At 43.5% G+C, this 17,526-nt stretch overlaps 1 protein-coding gene across 6 annotated transcripts in view; it reads left to right on the top strand.

Moving 5' to 3' along the window:
* Positions 1–17,526, top strand: part of LOC140483809 (bis(5'-adenosyl)-triphosphatase-like) — a 1,171,574-nt gene that overhangs the window by 296,933 nt on the left and 857,115 nt on the right. For all 6 annotated transcript variants that reach the window (XM_072582436.1, XM_072582437.1, XM_072582433.1 and 3 more), the window contains one exon: positions 15,550–15,657. In XM_072582436.1, coding sequence (XP_072438537.1) covers positions 15,552–15,657 — 106 coding nt within the window. In that variant the 5' untranslated portion in view covers positions 15,550–15,551. The remainder of the gene's footprint in view (positions 1–15,549; positions 15,658–17,526) is intronic.

Genomic DNA, 17,526 nt, shown 5'->3' with positions numbered 1-17,526 from the left:
CTACATTGAAACATTGGCTTCACTTCAAAAATTAGTTCATTGGCTGGAAAGTGTTGAGACACCCTGAGGTGTGAAAGGCACATAAGAAACATTCTTACTCCCAATATCCTTTTCTTTGCTTCCAAATTTGAGATCTAAATATTAAAATTACTATTTCTATATCTTTTTGAATTCATTTATCTGGTTCTTAGCATTTTAAACAACTATTAAATACATTTTATTGTCTTAGAATGCAGAAGATTTCTTTGTATTGCCGCATTGCAAGTAATGTCTCTATTACCTGGACTTTGTATTTTGAAGATTTATTAATGGGATATGGGTATGATTAGAATCATTGTGAACATTGTGGCATAGACAGCCTCTCACAGGGCACCTCACACCTTCAATCCATTATCTGGGCCGCCATATTGTTAAAGTTCACTTGAGAATGTAACTTTAAGTTCTGGGATTTACAGATGAAAGAACTGAAACCAACATGCTCATTCTAAAAGATGAGAGACTTACCAAACAATCCAGCTCTTTTTTAATGTATAATTTCAGTTATGTCACACTAAACATTTGCTATAAATTTTGTGTCCTATGATCAAATACTTCACAACCACCTGATGAAGAAGCAGCACTCCAAAAGCTAGTGCTTCCAAATAAGCCTGTTGGACTATAACCTGGTGTTGTGTGATTTTTAGACTTGAATAAAATTCACTGTGGGCTCTGAACCCTGGTAAAACTGTGAGCCTACATGGGGACCTTTTGCAGATTAAGGGTACAACTTTGGTTCCAGTCTCTTAGGAAAAGCAGTTGATTCAGTTAACACTGACTTTAGTAAAACGTTTGGGCCCAAGATTGAGTGGGTGAAATTGTTTGAAACAGATTCAGCTCAATTGGCTCAACATTTTTCAATGAGTAATTGGCTACTGAGTGAAGTCCTAATTAAATACCTGGAAGTCTTTCAGGATAGTCTAGGGATTATCAGGGGAGACAAGGCCTCCCTGCATGTTCACTAGGAAACAATTCTATAATCATGCAAGGCCCACCCAGTGCCATTTGCTTTATGCGTAAAAGTGGAGGCAAAAATCAGACTCCTGGAAAGTGAAGGAATCATCAAACCAGTCCAATTTGCAGAATGGGCAACACCAGTCATAACAATTGTGAAGTTCAACTGTCGGTTCATCTTTGTGGTGATTTTAAACAAATGGCAAACTGCTTTTCGCAATCCCTTCCAGTGAGGATTTACACACAAAGCTGACCAGGGTGGTGGTGGGGAAGCGGGGTAGTGTGCTCTTCTTCACAAAGCTGGACTTGAGCCATGCTTACTTGCAATTGCAGTTAGTTGAGGATTTCATAAGTATGTGACAATTAATACCCATAAGAGGTTGTACCATAGTACAAGACTGCCATTTGGGATATCGTCAGCTTATACAATTTTTCAGTGGACAATGGAGAACATTTTACAAGGTCTACCCCAGCTCAGCATTTATCTAGACGATGTGCAAATGCTAATAAGGAGCATTTAGAGAACTTGTACAGTGTCCTTAGACTTTCTCCCAGACAGACATATGCCTTAATAGGGAATAAAATGTGTGTTTCAGGCACCTCAAATGACCTACTTGGGTTTCAGAGTTGACAAGACTGTTGTACCCATTGTAAAATCAAGTGAAGACACTCAAAGGTGCCTGGCTCCCACATCTGCATTGGAGCTTAGGTCTTTCCATGGGCTGGTGAATTATTACGGAAAGTTCATACTTAACCTGGCCACCATTCTGGCACCTTTGCATCAACACTTAATAAAAGGGCCAACCTTGGAAATAGTTGTGTAGTGAAGCCATAACCTTCAGGAAAGTGAAGGGACAGTCATTATCCCCTGAAGTATTGGCACACTATGATCCCAAACCAGTTCTGGTATTGACATGCAATGCCTCCCCATTCACTCTCAAGTGGCCCAGTGGAAAGGAGTGCCCAATAGAGTATGCATTGAGGACTTTGGCTAAAACCAAGCATAAATATCCAGATGAAGAAGGATAATTTGATGGTAATATCTGGAATCAAGAAGTTCCACCAAATCTTAACTGACCTAAGTTTGTAATAATAAGACCATAAGCACTTACTCGGTCTACTTAAAAAGGACAAGGCATTGCTGCCCATAGCTTCAGGCTGCATTAAGCTCTCCTACTAAGTCCGTATAATTACAAGTTGGAACACAGTCCAGGAGGTCATGTAGCAAGTGTGGATGGATTGAACCACCTCCTGATGGCAGTTAGACCACCCATAGTACTGCCACTGGAAGAGTCCATAATATTTTAAATTTTCTGGACACAATTCCAGTCACAGCTGACAATATCAGACAGAAAGATCTCGTCCTGGCAAAACTGAAACAGCTGGTGATAATGGGCAAAACCAAAGGACCATTGCAACCAGAATTGAAACCATTTTGAACCCTGAGAAACCAGATCACTGTCGAGTATGGCAAATTATTATGGGGAGCGAGAGTGATTGTCCTAAGCAAAGCTCGCCACCAGATACTGGCTACACTCCATCAGGGTCATACAATGGTTTCCAAAATGAAAATGTTGGCATGAGGTTATGTCTCGTGGCTGGGATTGGATGCAGGCATAGTTGCGATGGTGGGGCAATGACCAAAATGCCAATAACGACAAACACACTGCTAGGAGCTCCCCTACATTCATGGGAATGATTGGGTAAATTCCGGACATGTTGACTGTGCAGGCCCTTTCATGGGCTTGATGCTCTTAGTCATTATAGCCACCCACTCTAAGTGGCTGGATGGTTATAGAGTTCATTCATTAAATACAGGGATGACGATAGAAAACTGTGTACATCTTTTGCAATACATGGACACCTGCGAGTGTTGGTTCCAGATAATGGATCATTATTTATCAGCGGGGAGTTTGAGTATTTCATAAAGTCAAATGGCATCTGTATGAAGAACTCCATAGTATCCATTATCCAATGGTCTAACAGAAAGCGTAGTCCTAACTTTGAAGGCAGGCTTATGAAACAGCCTACAGCTTCACTAGATATCAAATTGTCCTGGCTCCTCTTTGATTATAGGGCCACTCCTCATGCAACTATCAGGATAGCTCCAGTAGAGTTGCTAATGGGGAATCTGATCTTCTTGGATCTGGAGAGCTAGAGGGTGAAATAGCATCAGGAACGCCAATGCCGGACACAAGACTCACTAAGCAAGCGAAACCGTTTACTTCAGGAGACAAAGTTTGGTGAGGGAACCAGGCATATGAGGTCATGTCCAGTAATGTATAAAATTTGGGTAGATGTGACAGCCCTGAACAAACGTATGCACCATATAAAAGCTGCAAATTCACAAACATGCAGGAGCAAAACTTGCCCGTCTCTTCGACTGCCTTTCTGATTTTTCCGGAACCTATGGGTTCTCCCTCTCCATCAAACGTTGAAGATACCTTGGAGTCTGAGATGGACATGGTGGATGTCGCTGCCTTGATGCTTTTGCCACCTGAAGAAGTGAATGAATTTCATCCCATATACTCCGAGCACAAGAGCCAAACTGCTGTGCATCACATGTCACCTATATCAGAGGCAGAATTTGCGGAACCTAACCTGGTACTAAAACACCCCTGGAGGAGCTACAATGAAAGAACTGGCTGATGTCCTCAGCCTCAGAAGGGGGAGAGTTGATGTGATTGTAACGAGGTCAGCCAGGTGGCCCTCAAAGAATGAGTACCTTGATTGGGGGTGTTAATCTGGTCCAGGGTCAAGAATGTCGTGCTGGAAAAGCGCAGCAGGTCAGGCAGCATCCGAGGAACAGGAAAATCGACATTTCGGGCAAAAGCCCTTCATCAGGAATGAGGCAGGGAGCCTCCGGGGTGGAGAGATAAATGGGAGGGGGGGTGGAGCTGGGAGGAAGGTAGCTAAAAGTGCAATAGGTGGATGGAGGTGGGGATGAAGGTGATAGGTGGGAGAGGAGGGTGAAACGGATAGGTGGGAAGGAAGATTGGCAGGTAGGACGGTTATGAGGATGGTGCTGAGCTGGAAGTTTGGAACTGGGGTAAGGTGGAGGAAGGGGAAAGGAGGAAACTGGTGAAGTCCACATTGATGCCCTGGGGTTGAAGAGTTCTGAGGCGGAAGATGAGGCATTCTTCCTCCAGGCGTCAGGTGGTGAGGGAGCGGGGTTGGAGGAGGCCCAGGATCTGAATGCCCTCGTAGAGTGGGAGGGAGAGTTGAAATATTTGGCCACGGGGCGGTGGGGTTGATTGGTGCAGGTGTCCCAGAGATGTTCCCTAAAGTGCTCTGCAAGAAGGCGTCCAGTCTCCCTGGTACAGTCAGGTAGCCCTGGCTGACATGTATAAACAGGAGATTCTGTTCACTCTGAAGAAATTGGATCAGTGTCAAGAACTTTCCACCTGTAAATGATGGGTGACTTGGTGACAGGATACAGGCCTCTGTGGAGTTATTTTGCTCATGATTTTGAAATCTACCAGATCTCCTCTCAGTCATCTTTTCTACAAGGAGAACAAGCCCAACTTTTAAAGTCTATCATCTTAACAGAAGTTTCCCATTCCTGGAACTATTCTTGTAAATTGCTTCTGTGCTCTTTCTAATGCATTCACATCTTTCCTATAATGTGATGCCCGCAACTGTATACAGTAGTCCAGTGGCTATCCACCAAATTCAACATCATCTCCTTGCTCTTTTACTCTATGCTCTTAATAAAGCAATGGACACTGTATGTTTTAGTTCTTTCCACTTGTCTTTCCACGTTCTGTGTGCTATATTCCCAGGTTTGTCTGCTTCTGTTCCAGTTTAATCTTGTACGCTCTGTTTCATATTGTCTTTCAGTACTCTTCCAACCAAAGTGCATCACCTCACACTTCCCTGCAGCAAACCTCATCTGACACCAATCCACCCATTCTACAAACTTGCCACTGATTTACTTCATTGTACATGTTCTTACATCTGACAATGTGAAAATTCCTTCCCTTATATTGTCTTGTTTAGTTTAGGAATGTTGCATTCAGCTTCAGCTCAAGTTCACTCATGTAAAACAGATTGTTATTTGTACCTGAGTCACTCACATGATCTTTATTTTAAAAATAGTGTAACCTATTTCAACTTTTCCAGAGGTTTGAAGTAATAGATTCATTAAAAACTACAGATGTCTGGTTGTTTACAGAGAAGTATCTCCAAGCTGAATTAATGGTTAAGGTGCATTCAGATATAAACGAGGAACCTGAACTCATTTGTAATTCATTTTTGACCATCTGTTCTTTTGTATAATGCATATGAATTGAAAGTATATCCCCCCCCTTTGTTTTCCTTCATGCAAAATGTATGTTGTTACACCACTGTGAGCTAACGAGAGGAATGAGGAGAATGCAATTTAAAATGACAGTTATGTTGTGTCACATTTATAAGAAAAAAGCTGTTTTTCAGAGTATCAGAGTGAGATAGATAATGGGCTTAATTTTACCAAAATCTAAGTGTCACTTTCAGCTGCTTTACTAGACGGTTTCCCTCCCTGAACCACAGCAAGTTAATTTATTCAATTTTTCACTCTTAAGTTTGCACAATGCCTCGATGGTACTGCTCTTGTGCAATCATATGCTCACCAGTGGGAGAAGTGCTTACAGCTCCAAGGCCTTCCTGATTCCCAATTGCTGATGGCATATTTAAAGCCCAGCTATGCATCAGGTCAAACATTGATGGCAGACTAGTTCTTTATTGTCAACATAATGGGATGGAAATGAGAAAGAAAAGCTTCAGAAGATACACAGATAACCCAGGTAACACTTCATTTTAAAGAGAATAACACATTTGTAAATATATTGGCACTTTAAATCAACATCTGTCTGATCGGCCGTGTACTCGGCAGCGTCTTCCGCCAGGATCAACTGGGCCAAATTTTCCGGACTACTGGTCGGTCCGTGGCGGGTGGACTCTCTGCCGGTGGAGTTACAGGGGTTCAGCTGGAGTACCACCCATCTCCTCTACCTGGGGGTCTACCTCAGCCTGGCTAAGGAATCCTGGCCGGCCAACTGGCAGGAGCTGGAGGCCAAAGTCTCGGCTCGCCTAGGCCGCTGGACAGGACTGCTCCGAGTACTATCTTACAGGAGTCGAGTGCTGGTCATAAACCAGCTGGTGGCTGCCATGCTGTGGTACCGGCTTGTTACTTTGGTCCCTCCTCCTGGTTTTGTCGCTGACATCCAGAGAATGTTGGTCGACTTCTTCTGGGACAAAAAAGATGCACTGGGTCGCTGCGCAGGTTCTGAGTCTCCCTATTGAGGAGGGCGGTCAGTCGCTGGTGTGCGTCCGCACCCAGGTAGCGACGTTCCACCTTCAGACCTGGCAGCGATACCTTCACGTCGAGCCTCCTCCTAGGTGGTGCGCCCTGGCGACATATTTTTTCCGCCAGGTGCGGAACCTCAACTACGACACGCAGCTCCTGTTCGTCGACCGTGACGGTTTGGAGGTCACCCTCAAGACACTGTCTGTCTTTTACCAGGACCTGATCACTGTCTGGAACATGGTTGAATCGCGTCGCGTCTACCCTCCGGCAGGAGTAGCGGCTGTTGTCAGGGAACCATTGCTCAGGAATCCGCACCTCCGTACTCGCGGGTTCGAGTGGCTGTTGGAGGGGAGGGCCGTGGCGGCGAGGGCGACCAGGGTCGGGGACGTGCTGGGTGCCGGGGGCCTGGGCTGGACGCTACTGCGGGACATAGCGAGCAGGGCCGCGGTAGACGTCCGGTACGTAGCCACCGTCATCCAACGTCTTAAAACGGCGTTACTCGGACCCGACGTAGTGCACCGGTCGGAGGATGCTCAGGTGTGCGGTGCAATCCCATCCGCGCTCACCCCAGCCCGGACAGAATTTCACATTGGCCCCAAGGTCCCGTACTTCCCGCGGGAGCCTGTGCCCCACAACCTGAGCCATTTCCGGAATTTTACTTTTGTCCCTTTTAAGGACATAAAAAGGAGGGCCCTGTATAGACTGCGGCTGCACACCGTCCATCTCTTCTCCCTCATCTACCGTCCGGACACGCCTTGGCGTGCCCATTTGCTACTGGGCGGTGGGGATCCCCAGTGGAGGGCTCTCTACGTGGGAGTCCTCCCCCTTTCTCTCGGGGATCTGGGGTGGAGGGTGCTGCACGCAGCAGTCCCCTGCAACCGCAGGTTGCGGTGGTTCATGGACTCCCAGCCCAACTGCTTGTTCTATGGCGTTGTGGAGTCCGTGGACCATGTGTATATTGGGTGTGGGCGTTTGCACTCCCTTTTTGATTTTCTTAAAAACCTCCTCCTCTGCTTCTGGTTGCACTTCAGTCCCACGCTCCTGATCTTCAGGCACCCGGTACGGAGGACGGAGGGCAGGTCTGAAGACCTCCTCATGGGTCTGCTCCTGGGCCAGGCCAAACTGGCCATCAGCAGGTCCAGGCAGCGGGCCGTGGAGGGGGTCGTTAGGGCCGAGTGCCTGCCCGTCTTCCGGGGTTACGTTAGAGCCCAGGTGTCCTTGGAGAAGGAGCATGCGGTGTCCACCAACACCCTAGAGTTGTTCAGGGAGAGGTGGGCGCCGCAGGGAGTGGAGTGCATCATTTCCCCATCCAACTCTATTTTGATTTAGTCCCTACCCTCCTCTTCACTGTTTGATCACACAGCATTGCCCTTTGATGTGAAGGGCAGTGCTTGTTACTGGCCACTCGGGTGTTTTCCAATCTTCCTGGTGGTGGAAATTGAATAAAGATTTGTGCACTTTGTGTCTTTCACTGTGTCTCACACCTGCACACACACACACACCATGGATGCTGGGGAAAAAAATAAAGACTACTGCGGTTCGGTGGTAGTTTGGGAAAAAAAAATAAACAGAGGATGACCTCTACCACAGAAAAAAAAAGTGGAGCATCAGACATTCTGATACTTCGGGTGCTGATTCTAAGGGAGCTGGTTGAGTGTCAAGGACTTATCTATTTGGGGCTGTAAATAGATGTGAGTTATTTCAGATGTTGCAGCTCCAACAATACTCAAAATGATTGACACCATCCAGGACAACACAGCCCACTAGATTGGTAACACATCCACAAGCATCGGCTCCCTCCAACACAGATGCTCAGTAGTAGCATTATTTATGATCTGCAAGATGTATTGCAGAAATTTCCCAAAAGTCTTTCAACAACATCTTCCAAAGTCATGAGTACTTCAACATAGAAGGACAGGGCAGCAGATACATGGGATGTGTAGAAAAGGTTAAATTTGGTGAAGTAGATGGGAAGTTCTGAATTTTAATTCATGCTATAATTATCTTCCTCCTTGGATTGCAGTGGAAGGGAGAGATGGAGCAGCGATATCTGCAGATGGAAGAGGACAAGCCACTTACAGGTGGAAGACAGGTCTCAGTATGTGGCCTGAGACATCTGAAGTCTTCTCAAAACAGTTTTCTTGCCTATACCCCAGCAGTGTGTATATTAAGACCATAAGACCATAAGACATAGAAGTGGAAGTAAGGCCATTCAGCCCATCGAGTCCACTCCGCCATTTAATCATGGCTGATGGGCATTTCAACTCGACTTACCCGCATTCTCCCCGTAGCCCTTAATTCCTTGTGACATCAAGAATTTATCAATCTCTGCCTTGAAGACATTTAGCGTCCCGGCCTCCACTGCACTCCGCGGCAATGAATTCCACAGGCCCACCACTCTCTGGCTGAAGAAATGTCTCCGCATTTCTGTTCTGAATTGACCCTCTCTAATTCTAAGGCTGTGCCCACGGGTCCTAGTCTCCTCACCTAACGGAAACAATTTCTTAGTGTCCACCCTTTCCAAGCCATGTATTATCTTGTAAGTTTCTATTAGATCTCCCTTTAACCTTCTAAACTCCAATGAGTACAATCCCAGGATCCTCAGCCGTTCCTTATATGTTAGACCTACCATTCCAGGGATCATCCGTGTGAATCTCCGATGGACACACTCCAGTGCCAGTATGTCCCTCCTGAGGTGTGGGGCCCAAAACTGGACACAGTACTCCAAATAGGGCCTCACCAGAGCTTTATAAAGTCTCAGTAGCACATCGCTGCTTTTATATTCCAACCCTCTTGAGATAAATGACAACATTGCATTCGCTTTCTTAATCACGGATTCAACCTGCATGTTTACCTTTAGAAAATCCTCGACTAGCACTCCCAGATCCCTTTGTACTTTGGCTTTATGAATTTTCTCACTGTTTAGAAAGTAATCCATGCTTGTATTCTTTTTTCCAAAGTCCAAGACCTCACATTTGTTCACATTGAACTTCATCAGCTATTTCCTGGACCACTCTCCCAAGCTGTCTAGATCCTTCTGCAGCCTCCCCGCCTCCTCAGTACTACCTGCCTGTCCGCCTATCTTCGTATCATCGGCAAACTTTGCTAGAATGCCCCCAGTCCCTTCATCCAGATCATTAATATATAACGTGAACAGCTGCGGCCCCAATACTGAACCCTGTGGGACACCGCTTGTCACCGGCTGCCATTCCAAAAAAGCACCTCTTATCCCAACTCTCTGCCTTCTGTCAGACAGCCAATCCTCAATCCATGCCAGAAGCTCACCTCGAACACCATGGGCCCTCTTCTGACTCATCAGCCTCCCGTGTGGCACCTTATCAAAGGCCTTTTGATAGACCACATCCACTGGGTTTCCCTGGTCTAACCTACTTGTCACCTCTTCAAAGAATTTTAACAGGTTTGTCAGGCACGACCTCCCCTTACTAAATCCATGTTGACTTGTTCTAATCTGACACTGCTCTTCCAAGAATTTAGAAACCTCATCCTTAACGATGGTTTCTAGAATTTTGCCAACAACCGAGGTTAGGCTAATTGGCCTATGAATTTCCATCTTTTGTCTTGATCCTTTCTTGAACAATGGGGTTACAACAGCGGTCTTCCAATCATCCGGGACTTTCCCTGACTCCAGTGACTATTGAAACATCTCAACCAATGTCTCCGCTATTTCCTCAGCCACCTCCCTCGGAATTCTAGGATGTAGCCCATCGGGGTCAGGAGATTTGTCAATTTTAAGACCTTTTAGCTTTTCTAGCACTATCTCTTTTGTAATGGCAACCATATTCAACTCAGCCCCTTGACTCCCTTTAATTGTTGGGATATTACTCATGTCTTCCACTGTGAAGACTGATTAGGTTCTCCAGCTATTTCCTTATCTCCCATCACTAGCCTTCCAGCATCAGTTTGAAGTGGCCCAATGTCTACTTTTGCCTGTCGTTTGTTTCTTATGTATTGAAATAAACTTTTACTATCATTTCTAATATTACTGGCGAGCCTACCTTCATATTTGATCCTCTCCTTCCTTATTTCTCTCTTTGTCATCCTCTGTTTGTTTTTGTAGTCTTCCCAATCTTCTGATTTCCCAGTGCTCTTGGCCACTTTATAGGCTCTCTCTTTCTCTTTGATACATTTCCTGACTTCCTTTGTCAGCCATGGCTGTCTAATCCCTCCCCGGATAATCTTTCTTTTCTTGGGGATGAACCTCTGTACCGTGTCCTCAATTATACCCACAAACTCCTGCCATTTTTGCTCTACTGTCTTCCCTGCTAGGCTCTGCTTCCAGTCGATTTTCATCAGTTCCTCTCTCATGCCCTCGTAATTACCTTTGTTTAACCGTAACACCATTACATCCAATTTTGCCTTCTCTCTTTCAAACTGCAGACTGAACTCTATCATTATTATGATCACTGCTTCCTAAGTGTTCCCTTATTTTAAGATCTTTTATAAAGTCTGGTTCATTACATAGCACTAGGTCCAAAATAGCCTGCTCCCTTGTAGGCTCCATGATAAGCTGTTCCAAAAAGCCATCCTGTAAGCATTCCAAGAATTCCCTTTCTTTGGATCCACTGGCAACATTATTTACCCAGTCCACCTGCATAATGAAGTCCCCCATGATCACCATGACCTTGCCTTTCTGACATGCCTTTTCTATTTCCCGGTACATGTTGCGCCTCTGCTCCTGACCACTGTTAGGAGGTCTGTACATAACTCCCATTATGGTTTTTTTGCCTTTGTGGTTCCTCAATTCCACCCACACAGACTCCACATCATCCGACCCTATGTCATTCATTGCCATAGATTTAATTTTGTTCTTAACTAACAAGGCCACCCCACCCCCTCTGCCCACCTCCCTGTCTTTTCGATAAGTTGTAAATCCTTGGATGTTTAACTGCCAGTCCTGAACCCCCTGCAACCATGTCTCTGTGATGCCTACTACAGTGGGCGGCATGGTGGCGCAGTGGTTAGCACTGCTGCCTCACAGCGCCAGAGACCCGGGTTCAATTCCCGCCTCAGGCGACTGACTGTGTGGAGTTTGCACGTTCTCCCCGTGTCTGCGTGGGTTTCCTCCGGGTGCTCCGGTTTCCTCCCACAGTCCAAAGATGTGCAGGTCAGGTGAATTGGCCATGCTAAGTTGCCCGTAGTGTTAGGTAAGGGGTAGATGTAGATGTAGGGGTGGGTTGTGCTTCGGCGGGGCGGTGTGGACTTGTTGGGCCGAAGGGCCTGTTTCCACACTGTAAGTAATCTAATCTAATCTAATCTAATCATAATCATTCACGATGATCTGTGCCATTAGTTCATCTGCTTTGTTACGAATGCTACGAGCATTCAGGTAAGGTGCCTTAATGCTAACATTCTTATCATGAGAGATATTGGAAGTCATAAGATGTCCTAAGTTATCCTTTGTTTTTGTTGCATTCCTAATCTGCCTCAAGGTTAAATCCACCTGCATACATACTATCCTCCTGCTTATCTTTCCATTTAACTCCATACTCCCTGTCGCTTTCACTTTCCCTTCTCCCCAACTCAGAAGTTTAAAGTCCTACTGACCACCCTATTTATCCTCTTCGCTAGAACATTGGTACCTGATCGGTTCAGGTGGAAACCGTCCCAACGGTACAGATCCCCCAGGTTCTAAAACTGATGCCAATACCCCATGAAATGGAATCCCTCTTTCCCACACCAATCCCTTAGCCATGTGTTTACTTCCCTAATTTTCTTATCCCTATGCCAATTGGTACGTGGCTCAGGCCGTAATCCAGAGATTATGACCCTTGAGGACCTGTACTTCAATTTCCTTCCTTGTACTTTATAATCCCCAAACAGGTCCTCCACCTTAGCTTTGCCTATGTTGTTAGTCCCAACGTGGACCACAACAACTGGATCCTCCCCCTCCCACTCCAATATCCTTTCAAGCCGGTCGGAGATGTCCCGCACCCTGGCACCGGGCAGGCAACACACCATGCGAAACTCCCAATCTGGCTTGCATAGGATACTATTTGTCCCCCTAATTATAGAATCCCCTATAACAACTACTTGTCTTTTTGCTCCCCCCTCTTGAATGGCCTTCTGCACCATGGTGCCATGGTCAGCTGGCTCATCCTGTCCAGAGCCCTTTTCCTCAACCGTATAGGGAGCAAGAATCTCATACCTGTTGGACAAGGTCAAGGGCTGAGGCTCCTGCACTTCTGAACTCAGGTTCCCCCTACCTGCCTCACTTACAGTCACACTCTGATGTCTCTGATCACTAACTGAATGTGAATTAATTAATCTCCCAGGTGTGACTGCCTCCTGAAACAAAGCATCCAGGTAACTCTCCCCCTCCCGGATGTGCCGCAGTGTTTGAAGCTCAGATTCCAGATCATCAACTCTGAACCGGAGTTCTTCCAGCAACCAACACTTGCTGCAGATGTGGTCACTGCCGTTCACAATGGGATCAGCCAGCTCCCACATCATACAGCTACAGCACATCACCTGCCCAGCCATCTCTGCTTAGTTAATTACTTTATTACTTTGTATAGGTTTGATTTAAAATACTTTCTGATACCTCTCTGCTATAGTCTTTTTCTAAAAAACAATTAATAGATAAACCATAAAAATTAATTTTTAACCATTCACCGATAAAGAAATAGAAAATCCTTACCTTAACAAACCAGAGTCCTATTTTTGGTTAGAGGAGGGTGGAGGGGGTGGAAGACACAACACGTGTAGTGTCTCGGGTTCAGCCACTGCCCAGATATACTATCGGCAATCCCCTGGTCGTCACTCCCGCTCTTCCGACTTATAAATTAGGTTAGAGGAGGGGGGTGGGTGGGAGACACTACAGTAGTATAGTCTCAGGTTTAGCCGCCTTGCTGATATATATAGTCACTGCTTTCCTTCCTGGTTGCCCCTCCGGTCCACGTCACTTCCTCCGCTGCTCCCGCGCCTTCTCCGCTGCTGTTCGCACTTAAAATGGCCGTTGGCGTCGAAGGGTGAGTATTTATACTCACTGCTTACCTTCCTGGCTACCCCTCTGGTCCCCGTCACTTCCTCCGCTGCTCCAGCTCCTTCTGTGAAAGAGAAAAACACCACTGCCCGCTACCGGTAAGTAATTTTAATAAAAACTGCCTTACCTTATCTGCAGTCTTCCTAGTTCGTCCTACCTCCGCTGCTGCTCGCACTTAAAATATTAAACTGGGGTCCAGGACTGAAGAATGTTGCATGTGACACTGAAAAGGATCAGTGTATTTTAATAGATCACATGGTTAAAATATGTTGAAAATATTAGGAAAGAAAAAAAGCTGGGTTTCAAGCTATATTTCCCAGTAACTGCCAGTAATATACATTTCATTTTGTCTGAAAATTAATCACAAAGAGTTGTGAATCCTAATTGAACAGATTTAAGGTTGAGGTGGATTTTTATTTTGAATGGAGGAGGAGACGACTGCTCCTATATGATCCACTCCTATCTGTTCCTTATGCTCTTGCTAGCTAGTTTATGCATACTGTTGGTGATTTTATGTATGTGGAAGTAGATGAAAGAGCAAACTAACCACTGTTTTCAAGATTTGAGATCTTGGCTACCTTATTCTACTTTCTGTTAAGTTCTGTTTTAACCCCTTTCAGAAAATAAATAACTAATTGAAATTCATCAAAAGTTTCCTAATACATCCAAATATCAATATTTAGTAGTAAGGGATATGTTTTTTTTGTGTGAAGTTCTCTTTTCATTAGTAACTATCTTGTCAATTTTTCCTGTTCCACTGGTCTACCTTTAGATATGCTGTGGAAAAAAAACCCTGCAAATATCTGAATGAAAAGTGTCTTTGAATTGTCTTGCAACAACTGTCAAATTACAAAGTACTGTGCAGGAAATTAATAATGTTTGACAGATTCCTGAGCATTGCATTTGTTTATAAATGGAAATGTATTTTATTTCAAATCACTTTTTTTTGGCAAATTATTTAATATGATTAACCCAATTGTGATATACCACATTGGATTCAATTTGTGTGAAAGAAACTTGTGCAAATATTTACTGAAAATGCCAAAGTTTATTGATTGGAATTTCCAGTAGCCATGGGCACTTAGTGCATATTTGATAAAGTGGTTCAGAAACCCTGTTCTTTGAATGGAAAACTGACAAAAAATATTTATGAAGTTACTTGAATGTATTTTTGCAGTGAGGATTTATTTTCAAAACAGTGTGAGTATCAAGTCACTAGCATTATTTCAGTGCATTATACAAAGTGAATTACTTTATGGATATTTTTCAGATTCTTAAGTTTCAGGTAATATTCAAATAAATACATTCGGCGATCTGGAACAACAAAGGGCAATACACTTTATTTTAATCACAGTAATGGAAATTCCTAGATTCTCTTATTTCAGAGAGAAACTCTTCCCATTGATTATCCTTTTATCTTCTCAGAGAAATGGATTTATTGATTTTTTTTTGCCAACATTACTTGTCGCCAACAAAGAAAATGTTCGCACAATGATGCAACACTAAATTAAGCGTTTTTTGTTCTAAATATTAGCCTGAATATTTTCATCCAATGTATTGCAGCACATGATTACAGTACCATCATTTGTTTTTAGATAAGCTGAGTAAATCTTAAAGTAGCAATTCTTTTGTTGCTCTTCTCTGATCATCTTTCAAGCGGTAGTGAGCTGTTGCCTTCAAATGATACAATCTGTCTTGATTAAGTACATTGACAGTTCTGTTAAGAAGAGAGTTCCAAGATCTTGACATAGCAGTGAAGGAATGTCAATACTGTTGCAATTCAGCATGGTTCAGGGCTTGGAGGTGAGTGTGGTGTACCCACGCATTTGCTGCACTTCTGTAACTGTTAGAGATCGAGGGATTGAAAGATGATATCGAAGGAACCTTGTTGAGTTGCTGCAGTCAATCTTTGTAAATGTCATGCTCTTTTGCCACTTTGGTATTAGTGGAGAGAATGAAATTTGAAGTTGTTATTGGACAGAGCTGCTTTGCCCTAGACTATATAGAGCTTCTTTAATGTTGGAGATGCACTCACCCAACCAAGTTGAAATCATCTCATCACTCTCCTGAAGTATATTCAGTCGTCCTATAGAATCATTAGGTTTTGGGGGGTCAAGAGATGAGTTATTCATGTTGAAGTTCTCAACCTTTGAAGTGCTCTTGCATCCACAATATTTATATGGCTAGTTTAGTTAAGTTTCTTGCTATTCTAAATAGCATTTGCTTTTCTGATTTGCATTTCTCCCATTTTGTTCCTTTTCATTTGTAGACATGGCGACCTTTAGATTTGGACAACATATCATCAAATCCTCTGTAATCTTTCTCCAAACTGAACTATCCTTTGCACTAGTGAATAGGAAGCCAGTGGTTCCTGGACGTATCCTTTTTAAAGCAGAGCTTTAACCTCTTGGTCTTCATAGTGGAAGGTTGATCATCAGTCAGTGGTGAATCCTAGACCAGGTGAGCTTTTGCTTTAAATGCCTTAATTATATAAAGAAAGCAATACTTCATTTGTATGTCATTGAAATGTTATATATCCTTGTAATGTATTAGAATCTTTGGACTTATTGCCTAGCAGCATCTCCCAGGGATAAGTCACAGCACAATTAAGTAGAATGAAAAATGAAATAAATTTAAAGAATATATTCTTTATGACTTCGGTATCCAAGAAAATATGATTATTTTCTGTTCTGATCAAGCTATCTAAATGGGATTAGCAAGATGTGTCAATCATTCTCCAAAGCAATATTATTAAAAGTCTAATTTCAATATATTTTGTATTTTAGGTGTTCCCAATTTCCTGTCTGTGTAAAGTCACTTTATTGAATGATTATGATCAAAGCCTACTTCTGTCATTTGTCGACTGAAGTATCTCACTTCTCTTACTTTAGTATGAACAATGTCTAAGCGTTAGTTCTGATACAATTGTTGATTTAGTGATTAAATGCCAGTGGTTCTCAAGTGTTATGATAATTTCTTTTATTCCACTTATGGTTTATGCTGCCATAAAGCAAAACAGATCTATTTACAATTTGCTGCAGTAAATCTTTGAAACATGTGAGGTATATGTTGAAAGAAAATCCTGCTGCTGACCTTAATTCATGTTTTTACACTCTTAAAATGTTCTTTTATCTGCATCTATACTCGGTAGTAGATACCTTGATACTGTATTTGATGTTAGTGCAGTTTGACTCACAACTTTGCTTCCTTACAGTAGGCAATATTTTGGCTAACCATGAAGGTTTAACAGTTGCAAGTACTCTATAAGTCGAGTTAAAGATTGGTTGAAGTTGTGAGCACTATAGTCACCCAAACGTTAACAATATAATTTCTGATGTGAAGGAATTAATTACTGTGTTCAGACATTACACTAAACTGTTGCAGAGTCAACATTGGAACCTTTACAGGAAGTTGACAAACAACATCTTGGATGGAGATGTTCGTCAAAGCTCAGTAGATTACAGTACATTCAGAAGTTTTGATGAATCCTATCATTATGGATAACCTGATTTCCTATGTCCAAGCTCATAGTGAATTGAAGATCTGATAATTTTATCAGAAGTATTGTACTACGAAATTTAATTCTTTGGAGCAATTAGAAGTCAAGTAGAATTACTTTTCTACTTGTTGCTATCTGCTTCCTTCCCACTTTCACTCTTTTGTCACTGGATAAAGTGATACCAATACTTCCAGTGAAAATGGAGAGAGGTTAAAGATATGGGCATTAATGTCACTTAAAAGTTATTCAATTTTTCAGAAAGAAAGGAATTAATACTGTCTCAGAAATGATGCCACAATCAAATGGGATTAAATTTACATAGGATATCTAGTCAGCATGGACGAGTTGGACCGAAGGATCTGTTTCCATGCTATATATTACTATGACTGTATGTTGCACAACCGAGAGTGTGGTTCTGGAAAAGCACAGCAGGTCAGGCAGCATCTGAGGAGCAGGAGAATTGGGCAAGAGCCCTTCATCAGGAATGAGGTTTGTGGGCCGGTGGAGGGGGTGTTGAGAGATAAATGAGAGGGGGGTGGGGCTAGGAGTAAGATAGCTGAGAGTACAATATATAGATGGAGGTAGGGATAATAGGTAGGAAGGAAGATGGACCGGTCATGAGGCTGGTGCTGAGTTGCGAGTTTGGATCTGAGGGGAAATGAGGAAACTGGTGAAAGTTATGAGGAAACTTATGTTGCACAGTCAACACTAGAATCTTTTCAAGGTATTGGCAAACAAAATCTGTGT

This window comes from Chiloscyllium punctatum, chromosome 12 (genome assembly GCF_047496795.1).
Source record: "Chiloscyllium punctatum isolate Juve2018m chromosome 12, sChiPun1.3, whole genome shotgun sequence".
Classification (NCBI taxonomy): domain Eukaryota; kingdom Metazoa; phylum Chordata; class Chondrichthyes; order Orectolobiformes; family Hemiscylliidae; genus Chiloscyllium; species Chiloscyllium punctatum.
This window is presented reverse-complemented; position numbering and strand designations above follow the sequence as displayed.